We start from the raw sequence: 16,888 nt of genomic DNA on the forward strand, positions 1-16,888 counted from the left end.
GGTGGGGTGATAAACGGAAAGCATAGCCCTATTTTGGTACCAGACCACCTTGCCAAAGAGAATATAAACCAAAAGGGGTACTTCTCAATGGTGTTGCAAGCACTGGTGAATCACAGGGGCCATTTCACCAACGTCAACGTGGGGTGGTTGGGAAAGGTGCATGATGCTTGAATCTTTAGGAACTCTGGTCTATTCAGAAAGCTGCAAGCAGGAACTTTCTTTCCAGACTGCAGAATAACCGTTGGTGATGTTGAAATGTCAATTGTGATCCTGGGAGACCCAGCCTACCCCTTTCTCATGAAGCTGTACACTGGCAGCCTGGATAGCAGTAAGGACCGGTTCAACCATAGGCTGAGCAAGTGCAGAATGGTTGATGGAATGTGCCTTTAGATATTTAAAAGCCTGCTGGCATTGTTTGGTTGCTAGGTTAAACCTCAGTGAAAGCAATATCCCCATTGTTGTTGCTGCCTGCTGTGTACTCCATAATATCTGTGAAACAAAAGGAGAAGAGTTTCCAGTGGGGTGGGGGTAGAGGCAGATCACCTGGCAGCCAGTTTTGAGCAGCCCGATACCAGGGCAATCAGAAGAGCACATCAATGGGCATTGCAAATTCATGAGGCTTTGAAAACTTGTTTCAGCAATGACCCACAGTAATGTGATACTTGTGTGTTGTTCCTTACCAAGCTGTCCCCTTCATTGCATGTACTCCCCTGTAAACTCCACCCCCACTAACCACTGTGCACTGAATGAATAAAGAGCCTTTTTTCCTCAATCCATTAAGTTTTATTATGCTCACAAACACTGAGAGACAGCAAAGAATAGTAAGATAACCAGGGGAAAAAGGGCTGATAGCACTGGTGGCGGTTGGGCGGGGAAAAACAAGGACAGCTTTCTTAAAATTGCACTGTAATAATAATAAAAAGTGTGAGAATGAACGCCTTCTGGACCTTGTACCCTCCCCTGGAGTTGAGTGCAAAGGATACCGGACTCCCCCTTCCCCCCCCACCACATCCTAGGACTTCCGGGAGAGGAGGATGTGGAACTTGTGACGATGGCAGCAGGTTCAGCATAGGCTGCAGAGGGACATTAGTGTACAGCTGCTTTTCTTGAACCTCAGCCAGACGCCTCAACATGTCTGTTTGCTCCCTCATAATGCACACCATCTCTTCCTGCATATCACGCTCGTGTTCCCTGCATGTTCTGCTGTTCTTGCTGTCTTTGTGTAGGCTGTCAGACAGTGCAATCCTCCACGCACTGAGTTCCGTCTTGTCAGTCTCGGAGGCACACATTAACTCATTGAACATGTTTCCCCGAGTCTTCTTTTTCCGCCTTCTAATCTGGGAGAGTCTCTGTCCCGGTGTGGAGAAGGCACCCATAGGTGTCAACTCCGTGGGTGCTGTGGGGCTGGAGCACCCACAGGGAAAAATTAGCAGACACTCTGCCTCCACTGGCAGCCAAGCTCCCCCCACCCCCTCCTCACCTCCTCTTCCCCCAAGCATGCCATGTCCCCGCTCCTCCCCCTCCCAGCGCTTCCCACCCACTGCCTAACAGCTGTTCGGCAACGCTTAGGACTTTCCGGGAGGGAGGGGGAGGCGGCGGTAAAGAGGTGGGGTCAGGGGCGGGGACTTGGGGGAAGGGAGTGGAATTGAGGTGGGGTGAGGGTGGTGCAGGGGTGGGGTGGGGAGTCAAGCACTCACAGGACAGTGGGGAAGTTGGCGCTTATGGATGCACCCATAGACAAATTTTCAGCTGCAAATAATCCAAAGCACAAGGGTAGCATTCACAGTGCATACATTGTTTCTGGTGCAAGGTTAATTCTTTTTATAAAAGAAACACCTCTCAATTCACTCTCCTGCAAGCCACAAAGTAAATACAAACGCTGGCTACTGCAAGAGTCAGTTTGGTGCTCCAGCCACGATGAGTAAGGCCACAAAGCATGGGCGAGAGATCTTGTGCTGCAGCTTTTGTGAAGACATCCTTGAGATCAATGATTCCAACCTCAGAAAAGCCCCCTTCCCCCTCATTTAAATGCTGGTTGCAATACGTGATGATCCCTTCCAACCACTACCAGGGCACGTTCAGGAAAGCATGGTTGTGTGATCCAAAATTCACCAAATGGGCAGATTACTTGTCAAATTGCTTGCTGTTTAAGGGCTAGCATTTAAAACTTCCCCCGTTTCCCCTAGGTGACCATATGTGATAACCCTCTCCTGAGGGTAACAGAGGTGGAAAGGGGGCAGATCCTGCAAGCGTCTGGATACGCTCCTGGTCCTTATGCTGCAAAGCTGTGTACCACAATGATGCCAGAAGAGTTAATACTGGAGTAGTGCAGAAAGTGTCCTACCATGGTGGACGAAATAAGGCAGCTCTTCCCAGAAACCTTCTGAAAAGGATTGCGGAGTGCCTCCATGAAAAGTTCTTAGAGATCTCCATGGAGGATTCCAGGGCCATCCCTGTGCACATAAACAGTCTTTTTCGGAAAGCACCCTCTGCATAGCTGGAGCGGCCACCGATAACCACTGTACCTATTTTTTTTCTTCAGATTCAACATTAAAAATAATAGCATGTAACCCCTACAGTTTGATTGGAAATGTGTACTCACCAGAGGTGCCTTCCACAATATCATGCTCCGTTGACAATTGGTCCTGTGAGGGGATAGGCTCCAGAATTAAAAAAAAGTTCTTGGCTGTCGGGGAGAATGGATCCTCCGCTTGCCTACCTCGCATTCTCCTCCTCTTCCTCATCAGCAACGTCCTCCTCATTGTTGCTCGAGGTCATCTGGGCTCCTGGGAGGTATCCAAGGAGCATTTTGGGGGTAGTGGTGGGGTCGCCACCAAGAATTGCATGCAGCTCCTCATAGAAGCAGCATGTCCGTGGCTCAGAATCAGAGCATCTGTTCACGTCCCTTGTCTTCTGGTACGTTTGCCGAAGCTTCTTTATTTTCATGTGGCACTGCTGCATGTTCCTGGTGTAGCCCTTCTCCCCCAGGCCCTGCACGATTTTGGCATAGATGTTAGCGTTTCTTCTGCCGGATTGGAGCTCTGCCTGCACAGACTCTTCTCCCTACACAGCAATAAGATCCATCACCTCCTGTGTACTCCATGCTGGAGTGCATTTGTGGCCTTGAGTATCCATGAGCAGCTGTGCTGACAACCTCTCCACGCTGATCAAACAGGAAATGAAAATTCAAAAGGTCCTGGGGCTTTAACAGAGGGGCAGTTGTTTCCTGTGTACCTGGCTGAAGTGCAGAGGGGTTGAGTGGTCACAGCAGAGCATTGTGGGATACCTCCTGGAGGCCAATTCATTCGACTTACACAACGCAGTATCTACACTATCCACATGTCGATGCGTGGATGTTGACTCAAGTGCTATGCCTCTCTCTTGGAGGTAGTGTACAAAAGTCAACTTTACAGGCTCTTTAGGTCAGCGGAAGGGACTTGGTAGCATAGACACATACTTTATTAATTAGACCTAACACAGCTTATGTCAACCTAACTTTGTAGTGTAGACCAGGCCTGACTGTCATTCTGAAGATGGGGTTACCAACCCAAAGCTGTCATTTTCTACACAGAGAAAATCTTCCTGGAGTAGAATAGGTTTTGGAGTTTTATGGATGGAGTGGAGGAATTTGGAGACATAACCATAGGCCCGTGAAGGAGATGCAGGCAAAACAGAGGTATTTTTGACAGATCATTTAGCCCCTGTTGCCTTTAAGGCCAATTAGTCTGCAACAGCGATAGCATCTTTGGGGTAACTGTCTTTGGAATGAGAGCTAACATCAGAATTCAATGATCAGCTGAGACTTGATGCTTACCAAAATCCGCACCGAAGCCCCTGAGTTGTGGGGTCTTAGTGGAGTCCTTCACAAACTAATAAAGGCTATTTTTCTTACATGGCAAGTCACTTCTCAATAGTGGTGTAGGTTCAAATGGGGTAGGATCATTCAATGAGTCTGTTTTATACAGCTGTAGCCTCCAAATTTTCGAGACTACAGTGATGTTAAGGAAAATTTCTAAAATCCCTTTTCCAAGGTCGTGATAAGTACTTAGCTTAGTGGACATATTGTCATGCCAGCTCTCTTTCCATGTCTTACCCCATGAGGCTTCTCTTGACAAAGTCAGTGTGAAAGTTTGGAAGTGTTACTAGAGACAGGGGTGGCATGTTTGTATAATTTTTGGTAGTGCTCAGAATGGGTCCAAGCACTCCCACCACACACACACCTGCCTAAGGCTCTGGGAGGGAGTTTGGGTGCAGGCTCTGGGCTGGGGCTGGGAGTTGGGGTGTGAGGCGGGGCTCTAGGTGGAAGTTTGGGTGCAGCCCTGCAGGGTCTGGCCTGGAGCAGGGGGTTGGGGTACCCAGAACGAGTCCAAGTCCTGCCCCCCCACACCTGCCTAAGGCTTTGGGAGAGAGTTTGGGTGCGGGAGGGGGAGGGAGAGGGCTCTGGGAGGAAGTTTGGGTGTGAGAGCGGGAGAGAGAGGGCTCTGGGAGGGAGTTTGGGTGCAGGCTCTGGTTTGGGGCAAGGGGCTCTCATGTTGGTGGAGCTCGGGCACCACTGGCCCATACAACTCACCGTCCCTTTCTCGGCCCGCCCAGCTTTCTCATTTCATTTGGTATCCGTGCACTCGGCAGGTGGCTATGTTGTTGCTAGGGGATCATGACCAGTTTTCAAAGCTAGGTGCCTAACATTTGATTTCAAAGCTGCAGGTGCTCAGGACCTCTGAAATTAAGGCACTTTTATTTGGAAGCCTAAATAGGGATTTAGGAGACTGATTCTGTAGGGGCTATTTATGACTGTTACATAAAGTCTTACTTTTTTTTAAAAGGCTGGCTTTTTCCTACTGAAAAGCCTAAATTAATTAATTAGCAGTTGATATAGCCCTTGACTGAGGACTCAGAACTCCACTCATGAAGCAAACTAAATTCTACTTAATTATTATGTATTAAGAGCAAGAATAAAATAAAATAGACAGGTCATATAACAGCACAATGCAATTCTGTAGTTCTACATTGTTCTGCAAAATCAACCAAGATGCATATTAAGATTATTTCAAATTTCACTCACTCAGCAGCGTTCATTGTCAGTTACAGAAACAAAGGCTCCAGTTATGAAAAAGTTCATTGTATTATTCAAGTTGAGGCGTTTAAACTTGTAGGTTACTTGTCTTTTCTCCTGCAAGCTGCAGGGGCTTTAAGATAAACAAATTGGTATCTGGATATTTAAGTGGAAGGTCTTAGATGTTGTTTCAGCTAGGCTATTAATACTTAAGAGTGTGGGAGTAATTCTTAAGCTCTGTCCAGGTAGTCCCAAGTACAAAGTGAGGTAGCTGTGGAATTGCATTATGTTGTGATGTGACTTACCTGCGTTTTTGATTTCTTGCTTTTAATAATAAAATTAAAATTTGGTTTACTTGTTGGGTTGAGTCCCAAGTAATTTATCTTCAGCTATACCAAATGCAATTACTTGTGTCTTTTTCTGTTGGATGTCAGCCTCTGATAAAACTTTTTAAGAGTTTAAGAATTTATTTAACATGTGTTCCAAGTGATGAATATTCCCTACATACAGCTTAGGTACATAACTTCATAAATGTTGGCCCACACCTATATGGCTGTCTGCATTTTTTTATTTGTATGATCAGGCAACCCTGAACCATGCCAGGCTTCTATAGCCCATGATGAGTCAGCCACTAGAGGCTGACAAAGAATTGTTCAATTATAGGTATATATGTATATGTCTACATAGGCTGTAGGTGGTATGTTCACTGAATACTGAAGTTTGTATTCAGTTTTTCAGAAGTGTTTTTGCTTCAGTATCACGGTTCTGTGGTTCTGCTCCCTGGCTGGGGAGCCCAGACTCTTCTGTCTTCTACAGCTTTGTTTTCTCTGGATGTCTCTCCTTGGAATTGGTTGAATTTTGTTCTTTTGTTTGATGGAACACACCCTACCAGTCCTTGAGTAGTAGGCCTGATGTGGTAATTACCAGGGAGGTAATCTTTTTCTCCTTTTTTGTTGTTTGTTTAAAACAAAAACAGGAAAAACCTGTTCCTTGCTCTATGTTGCCTTTGTTCTGTCTGCTCTTGTTAGTTAAAATTGCCTTTTCCATTGGGATATCTTCCTCCAGGGGCTGCTGCTGTTTTTTTTTCTTATTGGTATTACAGTAGAGTTTAGGAGGCCCAATCACTGTTCAGGGCCCCATTGTACTAACAAATAACATGAAAATAATCCCTGTTCCTGAGAGCTCAGAATCTAGGTTTGTAACAAGATGTGACAAGATTCTTATTACCCAGATTCCTTCAAAGATGGTATTTTTAGAGAAGGGAAAATTACTTGTGTGTAATTCTTCTTCTCTGAAGATGATATCTTGCAGGATTCTTACACCCACACCCCTCTGCCCTGGGAATTCAGAAGAGTTTTCTTTAACCAGTGGTGAAGTATTTACATCTAAGTGCCTTTGAAGAAAGATTTTTTTTTCAGTTGTTTTTTTTTGGTGATCAGCTTGGCTTTATGGGGAGCCTTAATTTCCTGCCGAATTAGTATCGGACTGAAATGTGAAAGTGAAATTGGTTGTAGTTGGTGGTTCAGGGAAGTGTGGGACCACCAAGATGGGAGGTAGTTGTCAGATGCACTTCGCCACAACTGCAGCTCTTGGGGCCAAAAACTTCCGGAGTTTGTGGTTTTCCACCTGTGTCTCACTAGGAAGCTGAGATCCAGGAGTGAAAAAATTTTAAGATTCAGAGAAACAGAATGAAGGCAAGTATCCTTTCCTTATTAACATTATAGGAATAATCTCCATAGGGAATTAAATATTTCTTCTTTACCATGTAAACTTTATTTTGTACTCTCATACAAAGTTGTTTCAGATAGTGATGTGATCTATTCTTCACATCTAGTCAGATTTGAGTCAGATTTGTATAGATGTGAATTACTTACTTTGATCCATTTTAGATGTTCTGTTGTTGAGTTTTGCTTTTTATCCCTATTATGTAATAGATAACATAATTCAGGAATAGCTGTCAGTGTATGACTAGTATTATGGTCAGTTTTCTCTAGCATATATTCCCAATATCTTTTTCAGAGTAAGGCATTTCCAAAACAGCTGGCTTGCACGGAACATACTGGATTCAGCTAATTGTATTGTATCCATTTCAGTTAATTGACATGTTCTTGTTTTAGGATGTCCATCTATAATCTCAACCAGATGAGATCAATGTGTATTTTTTCCTGGGATAATTTCCCATTGGCCTTGTAAGGTGGTTGTTTGCGTAAATTAATGAACCAACACGTATTTTTGTGCATGATCGTTGTTAATCTTGATTTCTTTAATAGGTTATCTAGGGATGATTGAACTGGTTCTGGTAATATAGATTCAAGTAACTTTTGAGAAAGTTCTTTCAATAATAAATAGGTCTAAAACTAATTTAATCCAGATTTTGTCAGGAAAGAAGGCAAATCCCTAGACTTTGAAAATATGACCAAGTATGAGCAAAAAAGTCAAAAGCCAAAATACTTTCAAAATGAAGTTACTAAAAATTAATTCAGAAATAATACAAATAAATTAAATGAACCCCTACTAAAAATATTTTAGTTTAATAGTTTAAAGCTATGCTCTGACAAAGAAGCTGAAACAATCCACACACACTTCATTAAAAAAAAAAAAAAAGGGTAGGTGAACAATCAGTTATGGAAGGTGGGGGAGAGTTACATATAGTGGAGTTGGGATGAATGGAGTACATGGAATTGTATGGATGGTAAAACTAGCGAACCACAGTGCTGCCAGATGGTTTGTCTCTTAAGGTATGCAGCTTTTTATCCTCTCTTCTGTGGTTTGGCATAGATAAATAAAACTTGTGCAGTACATATACTGAAAGTTAAATTTTGTGTGAAACAATCTAGCTATTGCATTGTTTGCTGGACAATAAATATTTTTATTTAAAACAAATTATTTCACTATTTGATATAATACAGACATCTTGGGGGACAGTCTAAAAAAACCATGTAAATCAGTACTTTACAAAATACTTTGTCAGATTTAGAACACTGATTGAAAATTTGGTTATAATCTTATTCAGCTTCATAATTGAGGCCTAGTTTTAATCAGTAATTGCTTTTTTAGTTGTTTAATAGGAAACTTAATTTCAGTGTTGAGTAGCGTTTGATCTATTTTCTTCCCCCAGATCAGAACTGTATGAAATGTTATACAAGAGCTGATTCTGTGGAGTTGCAAAATGATCTGTTGTCAGAGGGAAAGTCCTGTTGTTCCAGTGGGAATGATTGAAAGTGCAGATTTACTAATGTTGAAGGAGTCTTCTTTTGGGCAGTAAAACTTAAAGCACTAGCTTATCTGACAAGGAACATGCTCTGAAATTGAAATGATCCAAAATTAGCATCTTGTATTTTGTCTGTGAACATTCTTGATTTTTGCTTAAATGAATCATGTGTAGTAAGTAATCGACTCTGAGACATAATGGTCTGCAATCCTGGTTAACTATCAATGAGAGAGAATCTGATAAGTAGTGGCAAAGTATCTCTTGATGTGGAGCAGTCAAATTCTTATATATATGACCTTTCCAAGTGAGAAACTATACCAAAGTTTGGATCCCTCTAAACTATATCTATAGGGATATTAACGGAATATTTCCTGTCGGCATTTTTGACACCCAGGAAAATGTAGCTTTTCTTATCCATTTCAATCTTCCCCTTGCCAGATGATGTAAATAAAAACTAGGGATTATACCCAGTCTTGGTCTGAGTCCCTCACAGATATGTATAGAATTTGATATTTTTCTCTCACAGGTTTAGTGCAGCATCATACCTTCTATTTTTAGATTATAGCTATCTGATTAAACTTCAGACTAAGAACATTCTTATCTATAAATCCTAACATTAGTATAATTCTTTGTCACAGATCATGAAACTCACTCTTATTTATATTATAAATAATAATTTGAAATTACATCACCATAATAGAAAGGATCACTGTGCCAGCAAGCCTCTTAAATACATTTGGTTTAATTAAAGCTTTTAGTACTCTTTGCTGGTGTGTAAGAACTATTTTCTGTGTAATGTATGTACCCTGCTAATGCAACAAGATAAAATGTTTGTGGTGGTCATGTTTTTTTTACCAACCAATTTTCTATAATAATTTTCTATCACTTGAGACTTTCAAATTCATCACCAAAAATGTTTCTTAGCTGGATTGGTGGAGAACAGGAACCAAACAAATAAAATAATAATAATAATAGTTTAATTATTATCAAAAGATGTGATTCAAAAGATGTATTTCTTTTAAAAGAAACCCCAGCCAAAATTAAATCTTAACAATACAAAGGTCCAATAAAAATTTGAGCTTTTTGGTTTTATCCTCTAATTCCAAAACTGGGCAAAAATTCTTAACTTTATCTAGTGTGCAATTGCAAATTTTAGTCCTATGTCTGAGAATCAGTTACTTAAGCTTCACTGAATTCCTTGTCTTTCTAGCATTAAAACAGAGAGCTTTTTTGGGGGAAAAAACTTAGGGCCTTTAACGTACTCTGAGAATCTTTGTCTTGGTCTCTGTGTTATATAGACATTGTTAAAATGAGGAGATGTTGTAGTAGATGGAGTAGAGGAATTGTGAATAAGCTGGTCAGGAATTTTTCATTTAAATGTTTTTAACTGGAAAATGCTGATTGGTCAAAACCAAAACTTTTCACTGGGAAATGGCTTTGCTACACTTGTGAGTTACAGCGCAGTAAAGGAGCCCCAGGCACACTAGCTCACTACCTGTTCACACTGGCAAGGCACGTAGAACGCTCTGACTCCGCACCTACAGTGCCGCTGATTCCACATCTCAGCGAGTGGAATAACGTTTGCTGCGCCCTCGCTGGGGTGCCGCAGCGCCAGTGTGAACGAGATGTTGCTTTACTGCACTCTGATCAGCCTCCGGAAATGTCCCATAATCCCCTTAAGTCAATTTGTTAGTCTCTAAGGTGCCACAAGTACTCCATTTCTTTTTAAGTCAGATGGCCACTCTTGTCATTGTTTGGAATCGGCTGTAGGAATGCGGAAATGCTCTTTGAAAGCTCAGTTTCTGACAGCCTGCTGCTTATCTGCTTTGAGACAAACCAAGTCATTAGTGTGGAATGCTGTGTGTGAGAGAGAGAGGCGGGGTGCTGAGGAGGGTCTGTTGCTGTCTGAACTTACAAGACAGCATGCTGACATGCTCTCAGCCCCCCCCAAAACCCACTCTTTCTCCCCCCACATACACACAACACACTCCCTGTCACACTCCATCCCACCCCACCCATTTGAAAAGCACTTGCATGCTGGGATAGCTGCCCATAATGCACTGCTCCCAATGCCACTGCAAGTGCCACAGATGTGGCCATGCCAATGCGCTTGTAGCTGTCAGTGTGGACAGACTGCAGCGCTTTTCCTACTGTGCTCTAAAAAGTCTGGTTTAACTCAAAGCGCTCTACATCTGCAAGTGTAGCCATGCCCAAAGTTTGTCAGGTCAAGGATAGAATTTCTGGTGAAAATTAGAATGGTGGGGGAGAGAGAGAGAGAAAGGATTGACTCTCTAGCCAAGTGGTTAGGGCATACCTAGGGTATGGGATAGAGAGGTTCAAGTCCCTGCTCTGCTTGATGTGGAGTGGAGAGTCAAATCTGGGTATCTCACATCCTCTGTGAGTGCCTGAACGACAAGGCTATTGACAGTTCTGGAGTGGAGAATCTCTCTCCTGTTTTTTGTGAAAAATTTTTGAAAGTTCTCAGTTTCATTCCAGTGCAGAGCAGGAGAGTTTTTTAAATCTCAAAAATTTTTGCAAAATGGAAAAACCATTTCTCAGCGAGCTCTAATCATGAGCACTTTCTTCATGTGGATATTACTTTAGTTCCTTTTTCTAAAACTTGGATTGCTTGTCATCATATATCTTTCCAGGATAAACTGGAGTTTCTATCCTTTAAGAGAAAAATCCCTGCTCTTTTTCAAAAAGAAAAGGAGTACTTGTGGCACCTCAGAGACTAACAAATTTATTTGAGCATAAGCTTTCGTGAGCTACAGCTCACTTCATCGGATGCATTTGGTGGAAAAAAACCTCTTTTTCAGTTGGTTTTTCAAATAAACAAGCAAATTTTGGAATTTAGTGGAACAGACTTGCAGGCATGAATCCAGATTAGTGATTCCAGTATTAGGTTTTTGAACCCACACATTTAGCTTTTAAAATTAATCATATCTTGAATGATTCTGAGAAGCGTTGGATTAAAAATGTGCTGTGTAATGTCTTGATAAAATGTTTAGAGGGGTACAGGGTTCTTGTGAATAAAGCACAGAGATTCTATTTTCCACACTGCCACAGGCTTCTTCAGTGACATCAGATAATTCACTTAACCTGTCTGTTCTTAATGGTGTTGTGAGGCCTAGTTCATTTGTGTTTGTAAAATGCTTTAAGATCTTCTGATGGACAGTGCTGTAAAAGTCCAGATTAATATTACGAGGGTGTCATTTTTTTCTTGTTACCAATTTTGCACCAGAATTTATGTAGATTTGTGTGATGACTTGCAGAGTGCTTCCTGTATATAATGTAAAAAATGTGCCCTGGGCTAAATAATATGTGACAGCCAAGATTTTATAACAAATAAATTTGAAATGCCAAAGGTGTAATAGATAAAAGTGGACAAATCATCATAACATCTTGGTCACATTGGAAGCTGAGGTAATATTGTATATCTAAGGACAATTACCTTTTGTTGAATACAATGTATAAAATATATCTGACTGTTTGAACATTCAGAATATTAACATCTTATAAAATACTTGAATACTACATTGAAGTCAAGTTTTCATATTTTATTACATTTGAATTAGAATAATTATTTAAACAGTAAGACAATTTATGTATTTATGTTGGTCAGACTATCAAATTTTTTTTCAACTAATTTTGTTATATGCAGGTCCTTCAGGGTTTAGATTATCTACACAGCAAATGCAAGATCATCCATACAGATATAAAACCAGAAAATATCTTGATGTGTGTGGATGATGCCTATGTGCGCAGAATGGCTGCTGAAGCTACAGAGTGGCAGAAAGCTGGTGCTCCTCCTCCTTCTGGCTCAGCAGGTACAGTAATAGAGTTAAACTTGCTGCAAGTAAAACTGCATTGGAAAACAGATCATAATAATCACATTTAACTTGTTCTAGTTCATGAATATTATATATTTTAAATGACTGAATTAAATGTGTGAATATTAATTACTTTAATGTATTCCTAGTTTAATGTAAGTATTAATTTAGACCAAAGGAAAGCCATCTGAGGGATGTTTCTGTTTCTCACATTGGTATGCTCCCAGTATTCAGAGTACTGTAATATAGGGAAATGATGTGCCTAAGCAATCTTTCATGGTTTTTCAAGTTGGGAACTCAAATGACAGCTTTTAGCTGCACTAGAGCCCTGCCGTACTGCAGCAGTCACAAGAATTAGTAACTAAATTATTTTTCAATTCTGTCCCAAGTTCATTACCTTAAATTTCAAATTGTCTGACTTCTAATCTAGGCATTATAGTTAGATCTAGTGATGTCACAAAAGTCATAGAATCATAGAATATCAGGGACCTCAGGAGGTCATCTAGTCCAACCCCCTGCTCAAAGCAGGACCGGTCCTCAACTAAATCAAGTCTTGGAATCCTTGGTCTTTGAGCTTTGAAAAGTGAATGTATTGTACATACATCAGTGTCCTCTTTTAGGTATACTTCCCACTCGCATATAAAATAGCTTGTGAAATTTGCCTAGGGTTCAGATGGGACTGTACCTTCTTTTCCTGATAAGGATTTGCACACTGTGGATGGCTAGGAGAGTTCACTATGAAACAGTAAAGGGATACTTGGAGAAAATGTGGCTTTCTAATGGCCATCAGTCTTGTGGCTCCTGGTCATTTATCAATCCACCGTATCAGCCACAGGGATCGGGAAAAGATAATAATTAAGAAAGTTATTATACAATACTATGGGAAAATGTATAGGGAGAAATAGTTGAGTTGTATTTTAGTAATGTCGTCTGTTACAGCAGGAGTCTAGCAACCTTTGCAGTTAAGGTTCCATAAATGTTTCCACAATCTAGCACGTTGTTTTCAGATCTTCACAACTTTCCAAAACATTCACCATTTAGACTGAAACTTTTCAGGCTTAGTCTTTGCCTGAAGATGATTTTTTTAAAAGTTTAAGCAAGAGTGGTTCAGCCATCTGGAATATTATACGTATGATTTTAGATGTGTAAAGTTTTCAAAAAATAATGTGTTGGTTTTGAAATCATGTGTGATCATGTAACTAAAGGCTAATTGCACTTAAGATTGTGCTTACAACCTTGATGTGGTTTCCTGACTTTTACGTGACTCACTGTGCAACCTTAACATTCTCTTCAATGAAGATATTTGATGAAATTATTTATATAGTTTGTTCTTAGCCAGTGGTAATTATTACTTATAACACTTCCCCAGAACTAACTGAAGATGAGTATAGTATTTAGCTCTTTGCATAGTTCCACTTCTGAGCTACATGGTAATATGGTGTTGAATTTTGAGAACCTGCTAAAAACCAGTACACCTTTTAGATCCAGAGGAGCACTCTGAGGCCATGTCTACACTACGAAAGTACTCCGATTTTACAGAAGTCGATTTTTGGGAACAGATTGTATAAAATCAAGTGCATGTGTCCATAGTAAGCACATTAATTCGGCGGTATGTGTCCACAGTACCGTGGCAAGCGTCGACATTCTGAGCAGTGCACTGTGGGTAGCTATCCTGCAGTCCCCGCTGCCCATTGGAATTCTGGGCTGAGCTCCCAATGCCTGATGGGGCCAAAAATTTGTTGCAGGTGGTTATGGGTAAATGTCATCAGTCAACCCTCCCTCCCTCCGTGAAAGCAACAGCAGACAATCATTTGCACCCTTTTCCCTGGATTGCCTGAGCAGACGCCAGAGCACAGAAAGCATGGAGCCCGTTCAGCTCACCGCAGCAGTTATGACCATTGTAAACACCTCGCGCATTATCGTGCAGTTTATGCAGAACCAGCACCTGAAAAACCAGGCAAGGAGGCGACGGAAGCGCGGTGATGAGGACATGAACACAGAGTTCTCTAAAACCACGTTCCCCCGCAATTTGGAGATCGTGGTGTTATTGGGGCAGGCTCATGCCGTCATCCGGGAAACAAGCACAGACTGGTGGGACCGCATAGTGTTGCAGGTTTGGGGTGATTCCCAGTGGCTCCGAAACTTTCGTATGTGTAAGGGCACTTTCATGGAACTTTGTGACTTGCTTTCCCCTGCCCTGAAGCGCAAGAATATCAAGATGAGAGCAGTCCTCACAGTTCACAAGCAAGTGGCAATAGCCCTCTAGAAGCTTGCAACGCCAGACAGCTACCGGTCAGTCGGTAATCAATTTGGAGTGGCCAAATCTACTGTGGGGGTTGCAGTGATGCAAATAGCCAATGCAATCATTGAGCTGCTGCTATCAAGGGTAGTGACTCTGGGAAATGTGTAGGTCATAGTGAATGGCTTTGCTTCAATGGGATTCCCTAACTGTGGTGGGGCTATAGACGGAACACATATCCCTATCTTGGGACCGGACCACCAGGGCAGCCAGTACATAAACCACAAGGGGTACTTTTCAATGGTGCTGCAAGCACTGGTGGATCACAAGGGACGTTTCACCAACATCAACGTGGGATGGCCGGGAAAGGTTCATGATGCTCGCGTCTTCAGGAACTCTGGTCTGTTTAAATGGCTGCAGGAAGGGATTTACTTCCCAGACCAGAAAATAACTGTTGGGGATGTTGAAATGCCTATAGTTATCCTTGGGGACCCAGCCTACCCCTTAATGCCCTGGCTCATGAAGTGGTACACAGGCACCCTGGACAGTAGTAAGGAGCTGTTCAACTACAGGCTGAGCAAATGCAGAATGGTGGTAGAATGTGCATTTGGACATTTAAAGGGTCACTGGCGCAGTTTACTGACTCGCTCAGAAACCTCAGCGAAACCAATAGTCCCATTGTTATTGCTGTTTGCTGTGTGCTCCACAATCTCTGTGAGAGAAAGGGGGAGACGTTTATGGCGGGCTGGGAGGTTGATGCAAATCTCCTGTCCGCTGAATACGCACAGCCAGACACCAGCGCGATTAGAAGAGCACAGCAGGAAGTGCTGCGAATCAGAGAAGCTTTGAAAACCAGTTTCATGACTGGCCAGGGTACTGTGTGACACTTCTGTTTCTTTCTCCTTGATGAAACCCCCGCCCCTTGGTTGCCTCTAAATTCCCTGTAAGCCACCCGCCCTGCCCCCTTCGATCACAGCTTGCTTGCAAAGGAAATAAAGTCACTATCATTTAAAAAACATGTATTCTTTATTAATTGATTATAGAAATAGGGAGATAACTCACAAGGTAGCCCGGGTGGGGTATGGGAGGAGGGTAGGAGGGAAGGAAAAGGCCACTTTAAAACTTCTTGAATGACAGCCTTCTGTTGCTTGGGCTGTCCACTGGGGTGAAGTGGTTGGGTGCCTGGAGCCTGCCCCTCCCCCGCGTTCTTGGGCATCTGGGTGAGGAGGCGATGGGACTTGGGGAGGAGAGAGGGCGGTTAAACAGGGGCTGCAGCGGCAGTCTGTGATCCTACTGCCGTTCATGAACCTCCACCAGACGCTGGAGCATGTCCGTTTGATCCCACAGTAGCCCCAGCGTTGCCTCATGCCTCCTCTGATCTTCCTGCCACAACCTCTCCTCACATTCATCGGCCACTTTGCTGTACTCTGCTATTGTGTCCCTCCACACATTCTGCTGAGCTCTGTCAGTGCCGGATGACTGTATGAGCTCAGAGAACATTTCATCATGCGTGCGTTTTTTCACTGCCTTATCTGAGATAGCCTTTGGGACAGAGGAGGGAGGCTTGAAACATTTGTAGCTGCTGGAGGTAAAAAAGGGAGTGAAGTATTTTAAGATACATTTTACAGAACAATGGCTATACACTTTCACAGTGAACAACACTATTCACATTACATAGCACATGTGATTTTGGTACAAGGTCGCATTTTGCATCTTATATTGAGTGCCTGCGGCTTTGGTGTTAGAGATCACACATGCTGGGCAACAGAATTCGGCTTGCTGGCGGCCATGGTAAGCCATAGTCTTTCGGCTTCGGCAACCTTCATAACGGCTGCGCTCTCCTCTCCCATACCAAGCAAAGCCCATTGAGTTGGCCATTTAGTGCTGCGGTTTTCCTGTTAACGTGCAGGAGCAGAAATCAGACTTACCCCCATCCAATTCTCTGGGATGATCGCTTTACCCCTCCCTCCACTGTGTGGCTGGTATCAGGGAAGATCCCTGCTAGCCAAACGCAAACAGCTCAGCGCCAATGCTCCCCCCACCCCCACTGCGTGGCTAACTGCTGGGAGGATTTCTTTTCAGCCACGGGCAAACAGCCTGGTAGGAACGGGCACCTCTGAATGTCCCTTTAATTAAATTCTCCTATTTCAACCAGGTTACCATGAATGATATCACTCTCCTGAAGATAACACAGAGAGTTAAAGAATGGATGTTGCTTGAATGCCAGCAAACAGTGGGACCATACACTGCCAAGCTTTGTCATGCAATGATACCAGATTACTTGCTACTAGCATGGCGTGATAAAGTGTCCTACCATGAAGGACGGAATAAGGTTGCTCTTCCCAGAAGAAAGAAAAGGAGTACTTGTGGCACCTTAGAGACTAACAAATTTATTAGAGCATAAGCTTTCGTGAGCTACAGCTCACTTCATCGGATGCATTTGGTGGAAAAAACAGAGGTGAGATTGATATACACACACAGAGAACATGAAACAATGGGTTTATCATACACACTGTAAGGAGAGGAGTACTTGTGGCACCTTAGAGACTAAC

General features: G+C 42.5%; 1 protein-coding gene across 16 annotated transcripts in view; it reads left to right on the forward strand.

Annotated features, from left to right (window-relative positions):
• The window catches only part of SRPK2 (SRSF protein kinase 2), a 307,828-nt gene that overhangs the window by 197,882 nt on the left and 93,058 nt on the right, over nucleotides 1-16,888 (forward strand). For all 16 annotated transcript variants that reach the window (XM_043497309.1, XM_038401052.2, XM_038401083.2 and 13 more), the window contains one exon: nucleotides 11,929-12,094. In XM_043497309.1, the coding sequence (XP_043353244.1) occupies nucleotides 11,929-12,094 (166 nt within the window). The remainder of the gene's footprint in view (nucleotides 1-11,928; nucleotides 12,095-16,888) is intronic.

Source organism: Dermochelys coriacea, chromosome 1 (genome assembly GCF_009764565.3).
Source record: "Dermochelys coriacea isolate rDerCor1 chromosome 1, rDerCor1.pri.v4, whole genome shotgun sequence".
Classification (NCBI taxonomy): domain Eukaryota; kingdom Metazoa; phylum Chordata; order Testudines; family Dermochelyidae; genus Dermochelys; species Dermochelys coriacea.